This window comes from Pelodiscus sinensis, chromosome 7 (genome assembly GCF_052426305.1).
Source record: "Pelodiscus sinensis isolate ZL-2025 chromosome 7, ASM5242630v1, whole genome shotgun sequence".
Taxonomy (NCBI): domain Eukaryota; kingdom Metazoa; phylum Chordata; order Testudines; family Trionychidae; genus Pelodiscus; species Pelodiscus sinensis.
In genome coordinates, this window is record NC_143058.1 from 58,532,948 (window position 1) to 58,554,642 (window position 21,695).

Genomic DNA, 21,695 nt, shown 5'->3' on the forward strand with positions numbered 1-21,695 from the left:
GCTGACGTCAGGGGGATAACGAAAGGGGCTGGGGCCTACCCCCGAGAGCAGTGGGGAGTACAAAAGAGGGCCAGACGGGCCCAGGAGAGGAAGCAGGAGAGGAAACAGGAGATAGAGTGACAGGGGCGACTGAAGGAGGAGCGGAGGCTGTCAGTTGGAGGAGCTGGAAACGGGAAAGGCCGGAGGGTCACCGGGAGACTGGCTAGTTGGGCAACGCAACGGAGGGAAGGAAGTGACCCAGGACTGAGCATTGGAGCCGACAGGCTGCTCGAGGGTTGGCGAGTTACGGCGGCTGCCCCACCAACCGGACACGGAGTTACATCCCTGTCCTTAGGGTCCTGGGTCAGGACCTGGAGTGAGGGTGGACCCAGGTCCCCCTCCTTTCCGTCAGGCAGCAGAAGCCCTATTGACGGGGTTAACTCAGGGCACTTAATGACTGGTAGTGTCTAGTCAGGACATAAGTAAGGACTGGGACATGGAAAGAAGGGAGCACTCAGGTGGGAGACCACGCCTTTAACCCCAATGATGACATGCTATAAATCTGAGGGGAGGCCCAGATCATGACAGAACACAACAGGTAATCCTCATGTGATCCCTCCCCTGTCACCCATTTCCAGACAAACAGAGGCTAGGGACACCATTCCTACCCATCCTGGCTAATAACTATTGATGACCTATCCTCCATGAATCTATCTAGCTCTTTTTTGAACCCTGTTAAAGTCCTAGCCTTCACCACATCCTCTGGCAAGGAGTTCCACAGGTTGACCATCTACAGTTTCACTAAACACATTGGTGTTGATTACGTATAAACAGCTTCAAACTGAGACAAGTACCCAGACGTAGGCTGATGATTTTTAAAAGTGACTCATGATGTCGGTAACCTTCTTTTTGGGTAAAATGAGACATTTGAAAGGACCTGATTTTAGAAATACCAAGCACGTAGACTCAAAATATTATTTAAAGCATCCCAAGTTGGACACTCAATAGTCATTAGTCAGTTCTGAAAATGTTGATGCATACTCGTCTTTCCGATATAAATGTGTAACAACATCAAACCTTCTGTGTAATGGATTAACTGTTTCTTGGCTCTTAGACCTTCCTTTCTGATTATTAAATATTATTTCTGTCTTTTGTTGTATAAATTATTAACCCATCTAGGGTTGCCAGATGGTTTAACCAAAAATACCGAACACTCCTGCCCCCCTCCGGTGCCAACTTTCCACTGGGCCGGAGAGTGCTCACTGTTCAATCCCCAGCTCTGCCGTAGGCACTTCCCCGCTAGGATTCTGCCACTTCCTACCCTCCTCCACTGAGCCTGTCACACCCATGCTTCCCCCCTTTGGTGTCTCCCGCCGAGAGAGAGCTGATCCAAATGGGCAGGAGGAAAAGGAGGAGGCGGCACTGACTGGTGAGACTGCCAGTGGGCGGGATGTGCTGAGAGTGGTGGTGGGGCTGGTGACATAGAACGGTTGCTCTTGGGCAACGTACATTGGGAAAGTCTGGCTCCTTCTCTGGTTTAGGTTGGCCAGCTTGATCTAGTCCAACCAGATGAAAATAAAAACTAGAATTTCTGAGAGGGTCTGTGATAGGGAGCGATGGCAGATCCTGTTGATTTTTCCGAATCCTCTTAATTATCCAGTAGTATTCAGTTCCATGAGGAGTGACGTGTATGGGTTAGTCCTTCAACTTACGCCCCTTTACAGACGTCAGTTATAGTATTGACATTAACAACCATGGGAATAGGAGTCCTGAGAGGACCAGGGAGGGATTCTTCTGTCAGCATACAGACCCGTACGCAGGGAATTCTGGGGGGGTGTAAATGTGGACCACGAGGGTGTGAATGCACCCTCCTCCCATGATCCCTCAAGTAAGTGATTTCCCCCAACCCCTACCCCAGGAGTGAGGCCCAGCCCTGCCCTTGGCCTTGCTCTTGGGGGGAGGAATCAGCTCCAGCCTTCCCCCGGCCAGTCAGAGCACAGGAGAGGGAGGCTGGGCGGTGTGCCACTCCTGCCTTCCTCTGACCAGCCAGAGCATGCTTACTTGGGGGACTGTAGAGAGGGTGCACTCACCCTGCATTCAGGCCTGGCATAAGTAATCCACCTCCTCAAAAGACAGTCACTAGGTCAACTGAAGAATTCTTCCATTTACCTGATGCTGTCCACATGGGAACCCAGGTCATTTTTGCTGGCAACCTAATTTTCTACTGTAGACCAACCCCAAATCTTGTTGTCATTTTTAGTGCAGCCGTCACAACTCAGCAGCATAAGCCAATTGGACAATGCTAGCACCTCTTGAAAGAGGACAATCCACTGTATGCCTTGGATAAATAAGAGTGTTAACTAGAGAGAACAGGACTTGCAGTAACTACATACCTTTTATGCCTCCTTCAGTTTGATGTCAGTGTAATTGGTTTTAAATTTTTGATGAGATGGCAAACCTCAAAGAAAAGTCATTCAGATGTACTCTAGTGTCTGTAGAAATGTTACCAAATATAAAATGGTTGATTGATAGGATATGGCTGTAAACTTAGCACATTGGACTGAGGATTCAAACCAAATTACGTCTCTTGTATAAAGCAGCCATGCTCAGGACTTAAAATTTAACAACCTTGGTATTTTCCTCTCAATTTCCTGGCTGTATTTTACTCACCGCCCAGATCTTCCCCAGCTGTTCCAGAGTCCCAGCAGCTGCTGGGAACATGGGCTGACCCTGGAGCATCTCAACCAATATACAGCCTGCAGCCCTGCAAAAAAAGGAAGACCAGTTCATTCAAGTAAGCAATGTCTATATATATATGTAGGTGAAAAAAGTCTATCCTCTGGCATGTTAGCCTATATGCTAATGTAACTCTGGTTAGGGTGGTATTATAGTCACGATCCCTGGCACTTACACAGTGATGTAGATAGGGCTTTTGACCACAGATCTGTCACGGCCCACCAAAGAAAGCATAGAAGACTGTATGCATTGAGAGAGTTCCCTTTCAGATATAATTAATTCCTCGCTGCAAAAATAAACCACAAACAACTAAACATAAACAATTTTCCAACGAGCATTCAGCCTAACTTACTTAAACGTGTAGGGTATCTCAGCAATACTGGCCAAAAAAATGATTGTGAAATCCCTATTTTCAAATAACTGGAAATATTAACCCTTCAGTGCTGACTCTTGGCTGGGAGGAACAGTTACCCAAAACGTGGGCTCAGTTGCTGTTGTTCTTTAACTTCATGTCATTCTTGTTGCAGACCAGGGTGTGTAGAAGGCCTGTTCTTCTGTATCCTTTACTGTTCCATCTGAGGATAAACTTCACTTATTGCATCTGTTTTGGTTCTTACTTTTTTTTCAGGCACTATTCTCCTTAGTTTCTGATACAAGTTGAACCTCTCTAGTCTGGCACCCTCGGGACCTGACTGGTGCCAAACCAGAGAATTTGCCAAACCATGGGAGGCTAATATTGTCTAGCAGCATTACCAACACTTCCACTGCTCACTGGGCTCCTAGAAGACATGTAGGGGTAAATTAGAGCTAATAAAGGAGAATGTTTGTAAGTTTGTACACTAATAACTTGGACACTATAAGAGCTACCGCAACCAAACTTTGCATAGGATAACCTTTCATCCAGGAGAAGGTTTTAAGGTACTTTTGGACCTGATTGGGCCTGAGCTCAAGCTGTAAAAATAAAAAAGTAACCCACCGCGCTGCGCTGTAGGGGCTGCCCCACCCACCCTAGGTCCCGTGCCTGCTGCCTGCAGCCCCCAGCGCCTTCTGGGACTCGCCCCTCCCGCCCGCGAGGTTACATAAGCGACCATCTTCCCCCCACCCCGCACCGGCACACAGTGCCCCAACCCCCACAACAGCTCAGGCACCCACCCTGCCCCCCATGGCACCTGCAGCCCCGGGCACGAGCTGGGGCGCCCCTCCCACATGTAACCTCCCCCCCCCGGGGATGATGCGGACCTATATTTTAATCCCTATACAAATCAGTGCAACTTTTCTACCATTGAAAAAAAGATAATGGACTTCTGTTTGTCTACATTTTGTTCCTCTAGTTTCCTGAGCAATGCTGGGAAACTCCAGCTAGTTAGAGCTAAATAACAGCACAGAACACTGAGACCCAGGAGTGTTGGCTGTAAACACACTTTATGGGACTGCAGGAAACTGGACCCCTGCGCTCTCCTGACTTTTAACATATGAAATGCATAGGTCAGTATGTGAGGTTGTGTTGCCCTCTTCTGCTTGGTCCAGACAGGATATGAATTCTTATATTACTGCTACAACTGCTAACAGCGATTCTCATTGTGCTCATATAGCAATGGCATAAGGACTGATTACACAATTTACGTAACTTTTTCTGATTGCTTTTTCTGAAGAGACTTTTCTGCCATTTGGCCCTGTCTAGACGGGGCCTCCTCTTTCGGCAGAGCCCTTATTCCTCATAGAATGGGGAATACAGGGCTCCCCGAAAGAGTGCGTTTGCTTTTCCGCAAAAAAAAGCGGAAGACCTAATGCGTTCCCTGGATGCAACGGAGTATCCCGGAAAAACCCGCCAGTCTAGACGTGCCCCTACAGTCTGACACTGATGCAATCCACTGATTTTGTTATACTAGTGTAAATCTACCAGCTCCAATAGTGTTACTCCTGATTTACAGTATTGTGAGAGGAGAATCAATCCTATGTATTTTTGGAACAAAAGGACCTGGAGTTCCTCCTCAGTTACAACTATGAAACGCTATGTGTAAATGGCTATTAGCTTTAACAACAACTGTAAAGTCTTACATGGATTCATATCAGGCCAAATTTATTTGCAGCCTCCAAGATGAGATACATAAAACTTTCTGCAGAGCCTGCTTGGATAAATATAAGTCAGATAGTGCTGCCAGGGCTGCTATCTTATTTTAGTATAAAGGCACAAGGTCAGGAGTGGCTCTAAGCCACGTCTTCACTAAATGGAAGGTCGATGCTGCCACGATCAATCTTCTGGAGTTTGATTTAGTGATTTAGACTTGCTAAATCGAACTTAGAGGGTGCCCCTGCCAGTGGCTGGTACACCTTCTTCTGCGAGGAGTAAGCTAAGCCAATGGGAGAATGCTGTGGAGACAGCAGGGAAACTCGAACCAAGGTACATCGATTCCAGCTATGTAATTAATGTAGCTGGAGTTACGTATCTTGATTCAACCTTCCCGTTTAGTGTAGACCTGGCTCAAATGGAGGAGTACTGTATTTCATCAAGATCAGAGCCAGGGTTTCTGTCCTGCTAGGAAGTTTGGACTTGCGAGTGACATAATAGGGTGTTACAAAACTGCTCACTGTCGTCTGACACAAGGGTCTAGAGCAATAGAGTTCCAGTCTGCACAGAAAAGAATATAGGATACAGAGATCTAGAGCTGCTAGGGTTTTCATTAGTGCAGAGATCCAGACAGGGGTTACAACTGGAAGTAGAACTCTACAAGTTTTTCCATGTTCAGTTAACATTTGCTGTGAATTACTTGAGGGCAAAAAGTTCAGACATTTGAAATCTAATGAAATATAATTGCCTCTTTCACTAACAGGCAAGCTGCCAAATTGGAGAGGGAACAACTTTTAGTTTGTTACAAATTCTTTGTCTGATATGTCCTCTCTTTTGTATTCATGGTGTATTGTCATTATCTGGGGAAGCCATTAAACCTGTGTCGTTAATAAAGACAAAACCATCCCAGCAGCAGCAGCAACTGTGCAGAAGAGAGGAATTGAAGACTTTCGTGTTTTCTTTGCTATGCTCAGCTGACAAGCTGCCCTAAATGCCTGCTTGCGTTTGTACTGATGGATCAGTGGCAATTATGTCTGTTTCCTTCTGAGGGCTCTTCAAAGGAAAAATAAAATTTTCATCACAGAAAAGATTAGACTCCTCTGCTATAACTGAGACATGGGAATTTTAGTTTATATGGCCACAAATACACCTTGTCTAGTGGCTAGAGCAGGATATTGGAAACCAGGTTGTTGGGGTTCTGTTTGCAGTTCTGCCACTAATTGGTTGTCTGACCTTGGACAAGTCTCAAAACCTCGCTGTGCCTCACTTTCTCCAGTGGTAAAACAGAAATATTAATGATCGTCATTGGAGTGTTGTGAAACGTAATTCCCTTTTTTAAAAAAGTATTTTATTATTTAATCTCCTTCCTGATGTGAGCAATTTATTTCAAGTTTGGAAACCCTGGCACAAAATAGTTTTTTTTCCCCGTTCCTCTTTTCTAAAATGTCTGAATTTTTATTTTCAAGACTCCCTGCCCCTCATATCGACAAGCTTCTTGAAAGAATTTCTGTTCTGTAGAGCTACCTTTGGACCAATCAGTGGAGATGAAGGGGTTTGTTGTCACACGATGGGAAAAACAAAGAGTTGGGATTAAACAGCAAATTCTTCCACACGAGAAAAGTGCAGTGGGGCATTTCACTACTCCATCAGAGATTATTCAATAGCTTGAGGGCATGAATCTCTTCTCACTTGCGTCAATTTGAAAGTAGAGGAATTCCACTTGTTTCACTAGGTTATCTTTGATTTAGTCTAGTGATAGAGGAGAATCAGAGTATGGCTCTTTTGCTAATCTCATGTGCTGTGATGTAAATCAAGAGTAACACTACTGAATCAATCGAGATGCACTGGTGTAAAATTGGGACCAGTGAGACTAACACAAAACCCAGTTCAGAGTACATTTTCTGACTTTTTTGGGTACTTCCTGGATTTTCCCTTCCACCAGCTATGATTCAACTTGAATAGACCTTTCCTCCAACCTAATATTAAGTAATATTAAATCCCTTACGGCAGGTCTATACTACAGGAGAAGGTCAGCTTACGGTACGCAAATCCAGCTACATAAATAATGTAGCCGGAGTCAGTGTACCTTAATCCGAGTTTCGGCACCATCCTTATTATGGAAGGTCAGTGGGAGAAATGCTCCTGTCGACTTCCCTTACTCCTTGAGACAGCGAGGAGTACCGGCATGGACGGGGGCACCCTCAGTGTTCAGTTTAGTGTGTCCCCACTAGATGCTCTAAATCGATTGCTAGAAGATCAATTGCCAGAGTGTCAATAATGAAGACAAGCCCTTAGTGAAATCTTTCAGGAAGGGGCTTACAGTTGTGATTTCAACAAGTTTCTGATAATGTTCTTGGGGCTGTAAAATAAGATACCAGTTGATTAAATGCAATGAGATATAAAATTTGATATTAGATTCTTCAATCCAAGTGGATGTTATCCGGGCAGGTTTAGACAATGCTGCCAAATCTGCAGCCCCAACATTTCTCAAGTCCCTGGGGACAGGTTTCAATGCTAGTGTGATACTTGCTGCTCTTGTTCCTGGCCTCTATCATGTGGGGTACAAGCTGTTGGTGTGGATCTCTGTGGTAATAAGAACTTGGGCCCTCCGGGGAGTCAGGATTTCTCTTTATTATGGCACTGAGCAGGGTAATTTGCAGGTTCCCCCTCATCCTGTTCAATGGGAAATCTCCATCCACTGCTCCCCTCATCTGCAATCACAGGTCCTAGTTCTGGATGCATTTCTTTTTGTCCTAAAACACCTTTCCACACTGGCAGAGAGAGCAGAGAAACTTGAGGCAGGAATGAGACGGTCCTAGCCAGAATCTAGGGCCTTGCAGGGGACAGATGCCCATCAGATGACCTCATAGCTGCATGAATATGCCCTGTGTGTGATGTTCCTGTAAAATTATATTGGGTACCAGGAGGGAAAGGGCTGAAAATAACATACAGAGCCAAGCTGGCAGGACTCGTGAAATCCGCGGCTGCTGAAAGCCAACGCTCTGCACGCATAATGAATTTTGGTCTTAAAAAAAATCCCTGATGTTCAGTGTAATCTTCCTGAAACATTCTGTTAGTCTCACTGAAGTCCCTTAATTGAATCTTCTAAGGTCTCGGAAAGATAGGGAGAAAAAGAGCAAGAGAAAGGATACAAAGAGATTAAAGAAGCTTTGCGAGTTAGTCGAAGAGCTAGTAAGCCTCCTTCTCTTCCTCTCCTAATCTATTCAAAGCTCTATTCACTACCCATGTGACTCCCCCTGACAGTCTTGCTGCCCACGCACATTATGGATGAGTTGCCATAATGTTTTTATTTTGTATAATTGGTTCCTTTAAACCAAGTCTTTATACTCACTGTCACATGGCCAAGGGCATTCTGACCCGACGTCATGTAAAGGGCCCTGTCCAAAAGCAGAGGGATTTTTCTTTTTTTCCCGACAGACAAATAACCTCTGTGTGAATGGACATTTTTTCCTACTAGATAAGAACTGAACTTAAAAAAGCGCAGCCTACATTAAGATAATAAATGACTCTTGTTAGTGGATGTCAGCAAATAGAGTTCACATACTTTCCATTCTCTCAACATGTCTTTCAGGAAGGCAAACACTCTGAAGGCTATTTTTATAAGGAGGTGTTATAACAAAGGTGCTGGGCTGGAATGGGGCGGAGTGGGTCTCAGAGGTCCTGCTGCTGTGCTCTGGGTGACAGAGAGAGCTGGATAAAATCTTTATAGACAAGTTCCTGTATCCTACTTGGTACATTAGGGCAAAATTATGCAACAGAGATCCTGGCTTTGCGCAGCAGGAACTCTAGGTTTGTATATTTAAAGGGAGATGTATATTTAAAAGGGGTGATCAGAGTTGTGGACTGGCCTCAAGCCTGTGAGGAGCATGAAGGCAGGCTGGTACCAGAAAGTGTCTGCCTAGGACCTCCCTAGGGTGCTGGAATCCCCCGGTGGAGTGTCCGTGACTCCACTCCAGCTCACCAGAGCTGCCCAGGCGGCTCTCCCTGACCCGACTCTGGCCGGGCGGTGGGGGAGGGAGGTCCTTGGAGCCACAGCCTGACCATGGTAATAGTCAATGGGCAGTCGTGGTAGCCTGGGTCCTGGGCGGTGGGCCTAGGGTGCAGGGACATTGGCCACGGGCTGCTTTCACCTCCACCCCAGGCAAGGGGGGGGCATGCTCTGGCCCCTGGCTTGGCTGAGGGCAGGGTGGGGTTGCCAACTCTCTAATCGCAGAAAAACAAACACTCTAGCCACACCCCTTCCTTGAGGCCACGCCTCCTGCCCTGCTCCTTCCCCAAGGCCCCATTCTCCACTCATTCCATGCCTCCTCCCTTGGTGACTTGCTGGTCCCCGTCCTCGCTCGCTTTCACTGGGGTGGGGGTTGGGGTGCGGGAGTGGGTGAGGGCTCTAACTGTGGGTGTGGGTTCCAGGGTGGGGCTAGAAGTGAGGACTTCAGGATGCAGGAGGGAGCTCTGGATTGGGGCAGGGGGGTTGGGATGCAGAAGGAAGTGAGGACTCTGGCTGGAAGTGCATGTGCTGGGGTGGGGCCAGGGCCAAAGGGTTGGGGTACAGGAGGGGGCTCCACATGGGTGGTGGGGCTGAGGGATTCAGAGTGCAGAAGGGGCTTATGCATTGATGCAAGGGGTTGGGGTGCAGGAGAGGGTGAGGGCTCCAGCTGGGGGTGTGGACTCTGGGGTGAAGCTGGAAATAATGGGTACAAGGTGTGGGCAGGCTCTGCGCTGGGGCAGGGGCTGGGGTGAAGGCTCTGGGGTGAGGCCAGGGATGAGGGGTTGGGGTGCAGAAAGGAGCTCTGGGTTTGGGAAGGTCAGAGTTGGGGTCAAGGGTAACCTTGGGCAGCTCCTGGCCCGTGGTGCAGAGGGTGTGAGGCAGGCCCCTGCCTGTCCTAGCTCCATGTTGTGCCTTGGAAGCAGCCAGCGGGTCCAGCTCATAGGCGTGGGGGCCAGGAGGGTTCGCATGCTGCTCACCCACAGGCACTGCCCCTGCAGCTCACATTGGCTGCGGTTCCTGGCCAATGGGAATGTGGAGCCGATGCTCAAGGCAAGGCCAGCACACGGCATCCCCCTGGACCCTCACATAGGGGCTGGACCTGCTGCCGCTTCTGGGGCATAGGGTGGAGCTAGGGCAGGTGTGGACTAACCTTGTAATGGCCCAGTCAGCGATGCTGACCGGTGCCGCTCCAGTCCCTTTTCGACCAAGAGCTCCGGGGGGGAAGCAGACATTTGGCAATAGACTGGTGGCTGCCACTGACAGCTGTTACAATGGACAAGCAGGTTCGGAACTAGTCCGAACTACCTAGTTCGAGCCCCGTGTAGCCGCTTTTAAAAATGGTGGGGTTTTAAAAATGGCGGCTCCCCGCTTATGCAAATGAAGCCCGGGAAATTCAAATCCCGGGCTTCATTTGCAAGTGCGGTATGCCTACATTACCCCGCTAGTTCGAACTAGCGGGGTAGTGTAGACATACCCCCAGTGCTTCTTGCAGATACTGTCAGCCTGTTAGGCTCCTGCCCAGCCCCCCTGGCCCAATGAGGTTTTGTCCTTGCAGAGCTGTCCAGCTCTGTAAAGAAGGACACAACGCCAGGCAGAGAACCAGTCATACCAAAGCGATGGCCTTACAAGATAATAGCTGGCACCTGAAGAAGGAGCAAAACAGAGGAGTAGTTTACACAGCTGTGTAAATATATAGACCATGGGACTTTTAAACTGCGGAGTGTGTATAAGGCAAGGATTGGTAGTGTCACAGAAATAAAGATAATCCCAAATATCCTTCCAACTCCAAACCCATCTAGATGGCCAAAGCAGTGTTTTATTATCAAAGGTCAAATGTATTTGTGGTGCCATTCTACTAGGGTCTGTCTACACTACAAAGTTAATTCGAAATAACAGTAGTTATTTCGAATTAACTTTAATAGCGTCTACACAGGCAAACTGCTATTTCGAAATAAATTCGAAATAGTGGAGCCCTTATTTCGAATTAGGTAAACCTCATTTTACAAAGAGTAACATCAAATTCTAAATAGCTATTTCGAATTAAGTGCTGTGTAGACACTTAATTCGAAATAGGGGGCCTCCAGCCCTTCCCAGGGAGCCCTGGTGGCCACTCTGGGCACAACCAAGAAAGCTTACTCTCCTCTCCCCCAGCCCGGAGACATTAAAGGGGTAGACCCTGGCCACAGTGCCTGTGCCAACTCCAAGTCTGCCAGCCCAGAGCCAGCAGAGGCCACCAGGGTCCCTGACCCAGTGGCCCCAAAACATGAGCCAGCAAGACACTGGCAGCCAGCCCTTCACCGCTCCCAGGAGCGGTCTGCCAGCTCCCAGGAGCCTGCCAAGGGCCGGAGAAGGTGGGCGCCTTCCTGGTCCAGGGTGGAGAAAATGCACCTTATTCAGGTTTGGGGGGGGGGATGCCCCCAACATCCATGATCTCCGCACTAGATGGAGGAATGTGGCTGTCTATGGCAGGATAGCTGCCAGCCTGGCCACCAAAGGCCACATGTGAACCCAGGAGCTGGTTATCATGAAAGTCAGGTTGGTCCGGCGAGACCCCCAACCCTGAGCCCTGAGCTTCCCCTCCCCCTTCTTTCCCTTGCTTCCCCCTTCCAGCTCCCTCCTCCCAGGTTTCCCCCTCCCCTCTCCCATCCTCGCTCTTCCGCTCTCCCACCTCCTTTTCCCAGTCTCCCCAAAGGTTCATCCCCCGCCCCAGTTTTGTTCAATAAACCCAGTTTCTATTTTTGAACATACGTGTCTTTTATTTGACATCAGGAAGAGGGGCTGGGGAGGGGTAAGTGGAAGGACGTGAGGGAACAATGGGGCACTAGCCTCCGGTGGGGAGGTTCTGAGGGCTTCTCGGGGTGGATGCTCTCTCTCAGGGCCTCGTGGATCCTGACAGTCCCCCGATGGACCCCCTGGATGGCAGCCTGCAGCAAGTGCAGCCGGGCTGATGGCAACGACCCCACAAGAGGCACCGGTGTGCCCAGAGGCAGCTCTGGCTCCATGTGGCCGAGTGCTGTGGTGTCCCGAGTGTGGGCTCTCAGGGCACTCCAAGACAGGACTGCTTTGCTGTCCCTCATCGAGGTAGACAAGCAAGCGGGGAACCCTGAGAACTGTCTGTCCGGGGTGGGAGTAGGGTCCTTTTAAGCACAGAGCTCTGTTAGCCTCAGGCAGCAGCCCCACACACTAAGTCCTAACCTGATGCCCTGCCGGCACTGGTTCTGGCCAGCCTTAACTTCGGTTCAGGGTCCACTCAGTGTGGACGTGCTATTTCGAAATAGCAAAAAGCTATTTCAAAATAGGTTTTGTATATAGATGCATTATTTTGAATTAGCTTAATTAGAATTAACTATTTTGAATTAAGTTAATTCGAAATAGCACTGTAGTGCAGACATACCCCAAGGTATTAGGACTCCAGAAAATAGTGTTTCCAGAATGACACACAGCCTCGGCCAATCAGAATCCTCCAGAATAATACACATTTGCAGTAGCCAAAGACGTGAAAATGCTTTATGAATTTTAGTGAACTGAGACACATGACACTTCAGGGAAGTATATAGGGGTACGTCTACACTACAGCGCTAATTCGAACTAACTTAGTTCGAATTAGTTAATTCGAACTAAGCTAATTCGAACTAACGCGTCTAGAACTAAAAACTAGTTCGAATTAGCGTTTTGCTAATTCGAACTAGCAAGTCCACATTGAGTGGACTCTGAACAGGGCTTAAGGATGGCCGGAAGCAGTGCCGGCAGGGCATCAGAGGAGGACTTAGAGCGTGGAGATGCTGTCTCAGGCTAGCCGAGGGCTGCGCTTAAAGGGTCCTGACCCCCACCCCGGACAGACAGTTCTCAGGGGTGCCCCGCTTGAAAACCAGTCGTGGCTTGGATTGCCCGGAGTACCCACACTGGGCACATCACACCACTCGGCCATCAGCCCGGCTGCACTTGCCGCAGGCTGCCATCTGGGGAGAGGGGGCAATCGGGGGGCTGCAGGAGAGCTTCCACCCCCAGAAGCCCGCAGAGCCAGCCCAGTCCTCCCCATCGGGGGCTCGTACCCCATTCCTCCCTCACCTCCTTCCACTTACCCTTCCCTAGCCCCCCTTCTTATTGATGTACAAAATAAAGATAACGTTTCTTCCAACATTGACTCTGTCTTTATTGAACAAAACTGGGGGAGACTGGGAAAAGGAGGTGGGAGAGGGGAAGAGAAAGGCTGGGAGAGGGGAGGGCAAGTAACATGATCAGGGGTTGGGAACAGGTCCCAGATGAAGAGAGGCTACAGAGACTGGGACTGTTCAGCTTAGAAAAGAGGAGACGGAGCGGGGACAGGATAGAGGTCTCTAAAAGCAGGGGTTGGGTGGAAAGGGTGCATTCAGAAAAGTTCTTCATTAGTTCCCATAAAGAAGGACTAGAGGACACCAGAGGAAAGGAATGGGTAGCAGGCTTCAAACTAGTAAGAGAAAGTTGTTCTTCACAAAGCAAATAGTTAACCTGCGGAACTCCTTGATACAGGAGGCTGTGAAGGCTACAACTAGAACACAGTTTAAAGGGAACTTAGATCAAGTCATGGAGGTTGGGTCCATGGAGTAGTCTTAGCCAGGGGGTAGGAGTGGTGTCCCTGCCCAAGGTTTGTGGAAGGCTGGAGAGGGATGGCACGAGACAAATGGCTTGGTCACTGTCTCCAGTCCATCCCCTCCAGGGTCCCTAGGGTTGGCCACTGTCGGCAGACAGGCTACTGGGCTAGATGGACCTTTGGTCTGACCCAGGACGGCCATTGTAAGCTCAGGGCTCAGGGTCGGGGGTCTCAGTTGACCCCCTTGATTTTTATGCACACCTGCTCCTGGGTGGCCAGGCTGGCAGCTCTCCTGCCCTAGACGGCCACTTTCCTGTGCCTAGTGCAGAGATCGTGGAAGAGGTCCACGATGTCCGCACTAGCCCAGGAAGGTGCCCGCCTCTTGCGGTCCAGGGCAAGCTCCCGGGAGCCGCCAACCTGGGTGGTTCTGTGCCGTGCCAGGTGCAGGGTCTGCTGGCTGGGTGCTGGTAGGCTTGCACCTGGCACGAGCACCGTAGCCAGCCCGTGCCCCTTTAAGCGGTCCGGGGCCGGGAGGGGGGCATAGAGTTTCCCTGGTGTTGGCCAGAGTGGCCACCAGGGAAACCTGGAGGGCTAGCCTCCCACTAGTTCGAATTAAGGGGCTACACACCCCTTAATTCGAACTAGTAAGTTCGAACTAGGCTTAATCCTCGTAAAATGAGGTTTTCCTAGTTCGAACTAAGCGCTCCGCTAGTTCGATTCAAATTCGAACTAGCGGAGCGCTAGTGTAGCGGCTATGAATGTTAGTTCGAACTAACGTCCGTTAGTTTGAACTAACATTGTAGTGTAGACATACCCAAGGTGACTTATGAGGGTGGTATTCCTGGAAGCAGAGTGTGAGGGAGAGAGGAGGGCCTGGCGCCAAACAAGGCCTTTATGCCTAACTAGCCCCGCCCTGTTTTACCTGCAGCCAATGCCAGGCCTGGAGGGAGGATAAAAGAGAGGAGCCTGGCTCAGTTAGGGGCTGACCAGTGAAGAGACAGGAGCTGGTACTGTTGTTTGCAGAAGCTGTGCCAGAGCCATCTACTGGGTGAGCCACAGGAGCACATAAGCCTCCAACCCCTCCCCCTGGCGCAAAGGAGGGGAAATTACAAGGAACCCTCACTGAGGAGAGGGAAGTTGGACTCCCGGGACACGCCCCAAACTGAAGATCCAGACTCTGATAAGAAGCCGGAATTCCTAAGCCCGGGGGCCCAACGGCAGAGCCCTACACACCTTTGCCACCAACTAACTGTGGGACCTAATAACTAGGCCACCCTGCTGCCCATGAGACCCGACCACACAGAGCTACTGATGTTTGCCACTTGTAGCAACCCCACAGTATAAACACAGCACCCTCCCTGCTTAGAAGCTTGAACACATTCTCCCGTCTATATTTGCTAAAACTTGGATGGATTTATTTCAGTCATCGAAAGAGGAGGCAAATTATAGCTCAGTTTCCCTGAGAGATACTAAAATGCCTCAACGTTGGTTTCTCACCAGATGTCCAAATCAGAAGAATAATCCGTGGCTCCAAGCAGCACATCAGGAGGACGGTACCAGAGCGTCACCACCTCAGAGGAGTACGTCTGACTGGGGATGGACTTGGCACGCGCAAGACCTGCCAGCATAGGAAAAACACCTCTCTAGTTACACTTCTGTGTCCCTTCATTGATACTTGAATAAGAACATAAGAATGGCCCGACTGGGTCAGACCAATGGTCCATCTAGCCCAGTATCCTGTCTGTCAACAGTGGCCAATGCCAGATGCCCTAGAGGGAGGGAACACAACAGGTAATCCTCACGTGATCCCTTCCCTGTCACCCACCTCCAGAGAATCAGAGGCTAGGGACACCATTCCTACCCGTCCTGGCTAATAGCCATTGATGGACCTAACCTCCATGAATCTATCTAGCTCTTTTCTGAACCCTGTTAAAGTTCTAGCCTTCCTCACATCCTCTGGCAAGGAGTCCCACAGGTTGACTGGGAGCTGAGTGAAGAAAAACTTCCTTTTGTTTGATTTAAACCTGATGCCTATTAATTTCATTTGGTGACCCTTCATTCTTATATTGTGGGAATAAGTAAATAACTTTTCCTTATTCACTTTTTCCACACCAGTTATGATTTTATAGACCTCTATCATATGCCCCCTTAATCTCCTTTTTTCTAAATTGAAAAGTCCCAATCTTTTTAATCTCTCCTCATTTGGGACCATTCCAAATCCCTAATCATTTTTGTTGCCCTTTTCTGAACCTTTTCCAATGCCAATATCTCTTTTTTTGAGATGAGGTGACCACATCTGTATGCAGTATTCAAGATGTGGGTGCACCATGGTTTTATATAGAGGCATTTCCTTTTGTCTCGACCGTGCCCGAGTCCTAATAATCTGAAGGAAAACAGTTTACTTTTTTGTAGCACTTTTCATTCTAAATGATCCCAAGGCACTTTACAATCAATATATACATATAAGCTGTGTCTAGACTGGCAAGTTTTTCCGCAAAATCATCTGCTTTTGCAGAAAAACTTGCCAGCCGTCTACACTGGCTGCTTGAATTTCCGGAAAAGCACTGATGATCTCATGTAAAATCATCAGTGCTTTTCTGGAAAAACTATGCTGCTCCCGTTCGGGCAAAAGTCTTTTTCCGAAAGACTTTTGCGCAAAAGGGCCAGTGTAGACAGCATAGTACTGTTTTCCACAAAAAAGCCCCGATTGTGAAAAAGGCGATCGGGGCTTTTTTGCGGAAAACCGCATCTAGATTGGCCACGGACGCTTTTCTGCAAAAAGTGCTTTTGCGGAAAAGCATCCTGCCAATCTAGACGCGCTTTTCCGAAAATGCTTTTAACGGAAGAGAAAGGGATGTTTTGACTGAGTCCTTGCACTTAAAAACGTGCCGCTGATTTGTATGCAAAGCAGCCAGATGTTGGCTTTTAAGGTCTCTATTTAAAGATCCACTTATACTTAGTTGAATGCTACTTAATTTATCTCTTTCAGGAGACTGGAGAGAGCATGCAGCTTAAAGATATGTAGGGTGTATATTTAAAAATTGTTTTGGAATTTGCGTAGCGTTTCCGTGCTCAGCATCAGCAGATATACTGACAATGTGTGTTTCTATAACATTTACATACATTTTGTATGTATACATTATTTATAGCCATGGGATAAATTCCATTTATCTTCCATCTTTTTAGTGTTTCTTAGGCACTTAGCCTACAGACTGAAATCTGGGGAGACAACTATGGACACTGCAAACATTCTACCATTTTAGAATGAACAAACACCTCTGGAATGTTTCTTTCCTGCAATATGTGGCACTCTCTCCCTACTCCTCCAACTGACATGGACCCGACGTGCAAGGGTGTGCCACAGTCAGTCCTAGATCACAGAAGATTAAGATAGAGAGGAAGGGTCATAAAAATGCTTTCAATTTAAAAAAAAGTAAATCTCCAGCATTTCTAAACATCTTTTTTCATGTAACACGTGAGATATGCAGAGTCCATTATGCTATAGAAGGAAGGATTTATTAGCACACATTTGGGATGACCTGTCTAATTCAGTTTAGACAAAGCCAGTTCATTCTAAGGATGTCGACTAGTTCAAGAGTGGCCAACCCATTAAACAAAGAGAGCCGAAACAGCAGTGGAAAAAACGTGAAGAGCCACACCAGAATTTTTTTTTTTGGCAACAACAACAACAAAAAAAGGATGCTGCCCCTTAAAAAGAAAAGACCAGGCTTTTTGGCCACATCAGGCTCCCGTTAGCCGCTGCTATCTTGGCTGTGCCATTTTGAATTGCCGCACCGGATGACTGGAGACCATTTCTAGGGGCACAGGGGAGGCTTCACAAGCTGCATTTTAAGGGTGGGAAGAGCTGCATGCGGCTCGCTAGTCCACCCCTGGACTAGTTGATTCCCCCTCCCTCTATCAAATAGAGGCAGCAAAGGGCGGGGGAGGGAGTACTTCAAAGTGGCAGCACCACATGGAACCCATACCCAGGCTCCATGTGGCGCTGCCCCTTTGAAATGCCATGGCAGCGTTTCAAAGGGGCAGCACTGCACAGCTGATCCCAGGCTCGGTTGTGCAGCACTGCCCCTTTGAAATGCTTCCTCTGCATTTCAAAGCAGTGCCACATGGAGCTGACCCTGGGCTTCATGTGGCACTGCCCCTTTGAAAGGCTACCGTGGCATTTGCGTGCAGCCTGGGGTCAGCTGGGAAGTCCCCAGCTGATCCCTGGTTCTGCAGAAATGCTGCACAGAGCCCGGGATCAGCTGGGGACTCTCATACATTTCAAAGCTGGCACCCGCATGCAGCCCAGAGTCAGCAGGACTTCCCAACGGGGGCTCTTGTACATTTCAAAAGAGGAATGCAGAAATTCCTGTCGAGTAGTCGATGGAAATTCCATCGACTACTTGACTAGTAAATTACTCGATATGTAACATCTTTAGTTCATTTCACTTCATTTCATTTCATTTCAATTTTGCGTATGACATTAAGCTAGGGGGAGAGGTAGATACGCTTGAGGGCAGAGATAGGGTCCAGAGTGACTTAGACAAATTGGAGGATTGGGCCACAAGAAATCTGATGAGGTTCAGCAAGGACAAGTGCAGAGTCCTGCACTTGGGACGGAAGAATCCCAAGCATTGTTACAAGCTGGGGACCAACCACTTAAGTAATAGTTCTGCAGAAAAGGACTTGGGGGTTACAGTGGATGAGAAGCTGGATATGAGTCAACAGTGTGCCCTTGTAGCCAAGAAGGCTAATGGCATATTAGGTTGCATTAAGAGGAGCATTGCCAGCAGATCTAGACATGTCATTATTCCCCTTTATTCGGCTCTGGTGAGGCCACATCTGGAATATTGTGTCCAGTTCTGGGCTCCCCCACTACAAAAAGGATGTGGAGGGTCCAGCGGAGGGCAACCAAAATGATTAGGGGGCTGGAGCATATGACTTATGAGGAGAGGCTGAGGGAGTTGGGTCTGTTTAATCTGCAGAAGCGAAGAGTGAGCAGGGATTTGATAGTAGCCTTCAACTTCCTGAAGGGAGCTTCCGAAGAGGATGGAGAGAGGCTGTTCTCAGTAGTGACAGATGGTAGAACAAGGAGCAATGGTCTCAAGTTGTGGTGGGAGAGGTCCAGGTTGGATATTAGGAAAAACTATTTCACTAGGGCTGTGTCCAGACTCAGGGGTTTTTTCGGGAAAAGTAGCCTTTTTCCGAAAAAACTTCACCTGCGTCTAGACTGCAGCCGTGTTCTTTCGAAATTAAATCGAAAGAACGTGGCTTTTCTTTCGACGGCGGTAAACCTCATTTCACGAGGAAGAACGCCTTCTTTCGAAAGTGCTTCTTTCGAAAGAAGGCGTTCTTTAATGTAAATAGGGCTTCTTTGAAAGAGAGCATCCAGACTCACTGGGTGCTTTCTTTCGAAAAAGCGGCTTGCTCTTTCGAAAGTTCCGTGTGCAGTCTAGACGCTCTCTTTTGAAAGAGGCTCTTTCAAAAGTATCTTTTGAAAGAGCCTCTTTCGAAAGAGGCTTGCAGTCTAGACATAGCCTTGGAGGGTAGTGAAGCACTGGAATGGGTTACCTAGGGAAATAGTGGAGTCTCCATCCCTAGAGGTGTTTAAGACTCGGGATTGACAAAGCCCTGGCTGGGTTGATTTAGTTGGGATTGGTCCTGCCTAGAGCAGGGGGCTGGACTTGATGACCATCTGAGGTCTCTTCCAGTTGTATGGTTCTATGATTCCATGAAAACCTCTACACTTCCCTACATCATCATCCATTCTGTATGCCACATTTTTAAAGTAGGGGTCTGATTCTCCCTTGAACAAGTCCCGTATTACTGTTACCGCAGTGCTTTAAATAAAATTACTTCCAGTGCATACCAGTACGAAGAGAGAAGGATCAGGTTTACAAATTGGTCACAAAATTGCCTCTCAAAGCACAGGGAAAGAGGTTACACTTATATATCAATTGGTGGCTTTGAATGCATAAAACAGGGCTCTTAGATGCACTAGTTATAATCAGGTAGTGACTCACCAAAATCAGCTAATTTGAGCTCGCCCAGGCAACTGATGAGCAAGTTCTGGGGCTTCAGATCACGATGAAGAATGTGTTGTTGGTGGATGTAAGCCAGGCCTCGCAAAAGTTGGAACATGAACAACTAGAAAAAACAGGCGACAAACTTAAGCAGATTTGTGGGATTTTGCTTGGACATATTAATTCAGAATGTCAGGAAAACCTTTGAAATGAAACAGTGCAAGAGGAAAGGAGGAATCAGTAAAAATGGTCAACTTGTTTAGCAATGGCACAGGCTGAGGAGGGGGACTGGAACATTGTAACAACAAAAATGATGGAAAATCTGATAGTTACACCAGCTGATGATTATATGCTTCCTACCAGTCTCCCTGTTGCTTTCAGTGTATTATACCATGGCTGTTGCTCTTTATATCCTAAAAGGGCATTTCAAAAGCTTTGCTTCTCTTTAGAACTTGACTGTTTATTTTAGTAGCAAAAGTAAGGTAAAGCTTCCTAAAGCACAGATTTAACATTTGCAAAGTGAGATATCCTTAATCATTTAGGGCATGTCAACACTAGCAAAAAGATCGACCCTCCAGAGGTCAAACTTCTAGCGTTCGATTTAGTGGGTCTAATGTAGACCCCCCTAAATCTAACGCTGAAGGAACTGGTGTCCAGTACTCCTCATTCTGCAAGTAGTAAGGGAAGCCGACGGTAGTGTGTGGTCCCAACTGCCTTCTGCAGTGTAGATGGAAATTTAAGATACATCTACTCCAGTGATGCAATTAATGGAGTTGGAGTTGTGTATCTTAGATCGACCTTCTCCTCCAGAGTAAACCAGGCCTGAGAGAAAACTCCAGAGAGGAAAAATGAAGGCAGAGGAGGGAAAAGAATAGAAGAGAAAGAAGAAGAGAATATACAGAGGGAAGAAATAATGACAGAGGGCTGATTCTGACTACTCTGTTGGTGTAAAATGATCCTAAAGTAAATGAGAATGAGGCCCAGAGCAGGTCTGAAATTGCATAAAGGATAGAAAACAACACATTGCATGAGTTATTAGTCTTCTACAGAGGTGAAAAACTTCATCTGGGACTTTTCCTGGAGACTAGAGAAAAAAGTGACATTCATGGATAGCTTTTTTTTAAGAAAAGAGGGACACACAAAAATCAGATATATAATCATATTTTGCATTTTTATAGCATTTTCCATATGAGATCTCAAAAATTGCTTTGCAAGGATAAATAAAACTAGTCATACCACACCCTCCTGAGGGCTCATAATAAATCACTTTGCAGTTTTCCAGTTTTTTTGTTAATGAGGAATGAAAATACCTAAGGAGGGCAGCTGGCTGGTGTTTACTGATGCAAGTGCCAGTCAGAACATGTTACAGTTTTTTGGTTTTTTTTTTTTTTTTTTTTTTAAGAACAAGGCTTCCTAGTGGCATAGCACTTGTGCAGTGCACGGCACGGATCCATTGTTTCCTGGAAGTGGAGACAGTGGGCAACTCTGTTGTCCACATATTTCTGAGATTTCCTTTGTCAGTCAAGTTTGGCATTAATTTTGGACATCAGAAACTCGCACAGATCCAAACTGACATCACTGTTAGTCTATAAAGTGCTACCAGATCATTTGTTGTTTTTTAAGTTTATTAATTTTGGAATTAGAGTCAGCAAGGGCTGAGGTCCACAATCACAGTTGCCTTAGAACCACATTCCAATTAATTTAGGTTTCCATTGTAACAGTCATGAAAAAATATTGGAATAGGAGCCATTTGCTCATGCAGTGCTGTTCAGGAGAGTAGAAACTGCAGGATAGGGACCTGTTTTTCCTTCATTTTTTTAAAACTATATACTAAAAATCTGCTTGAATGTTGGTTCCATTACAGTTAGTGGCAAAACTCCTTATTTGGTAAATGGAACCATAATTCAGTTTTCAACATTTCTGATATTCTGACTTGTCTCTGATATTTATCATTTATGTTACAGTTGTACTAAAATGCCCTGTCCTGCATCAGAACCTCATTGTGCTAAGTGCTATACAAACATAGAGGTAGACATGGTCTTTGCTCCAGAGAACTTGCAGGCTGTTATTTTGTTTTAGAATATTAATGTACGGTAACAAAGATTTTGTTAAAGTAGAATTGGGCCAAAACCAAAACAGTAGACCTTGGACCCTTGGGATGTTTGAAATGTAAACAAGGATTCAGATTAATCCTTGTTTTTAAGTGGGGCTAATGATTTAGAGGGGGTTGACCTACCAAAAAGGGTGTAGTTAAATAACTTTATTAATGATCTGGGAAAACAGGTGACCAGTACATTGGCAAAATCTGTA

General features: G+C 47.2%; 1 protein-coding gene across 4 annotated transcripts in view; it reads right to left on the reverse strand.

Annotated features, from left to right (window-relative positions):
- CDK15 (cyclin dependent kinase 15) overlaps positions 1–21,695 on the reverse strand; it is an 87,195-nt gene that overhangs the window by 40,160 nt on the left and 25,340 nt on the right. For all 4 annotated transcript variants that reach the window (XM_075933863.2, XM_075933865.2, XM_075933864.2 and 1 more), the window contains exons 7-9: positions 19,386–19,509; positions 14,860–14,980; positions 2,650–2,743 (exon numbers count right to left, since the gene is read on the reverse strand). In XM_075933863.2, the coding sequence (XP_075789978.2) occupies positions 2,650–2,743; positions 14,860–14,980; positions 19,386–19,509 (339 nt within the window). The remainder of the gene's footprint in view (positions 1–2,649; positions 2,744–14,859; positions 14,981–19,385; positions 19,510–21,695) is intronic.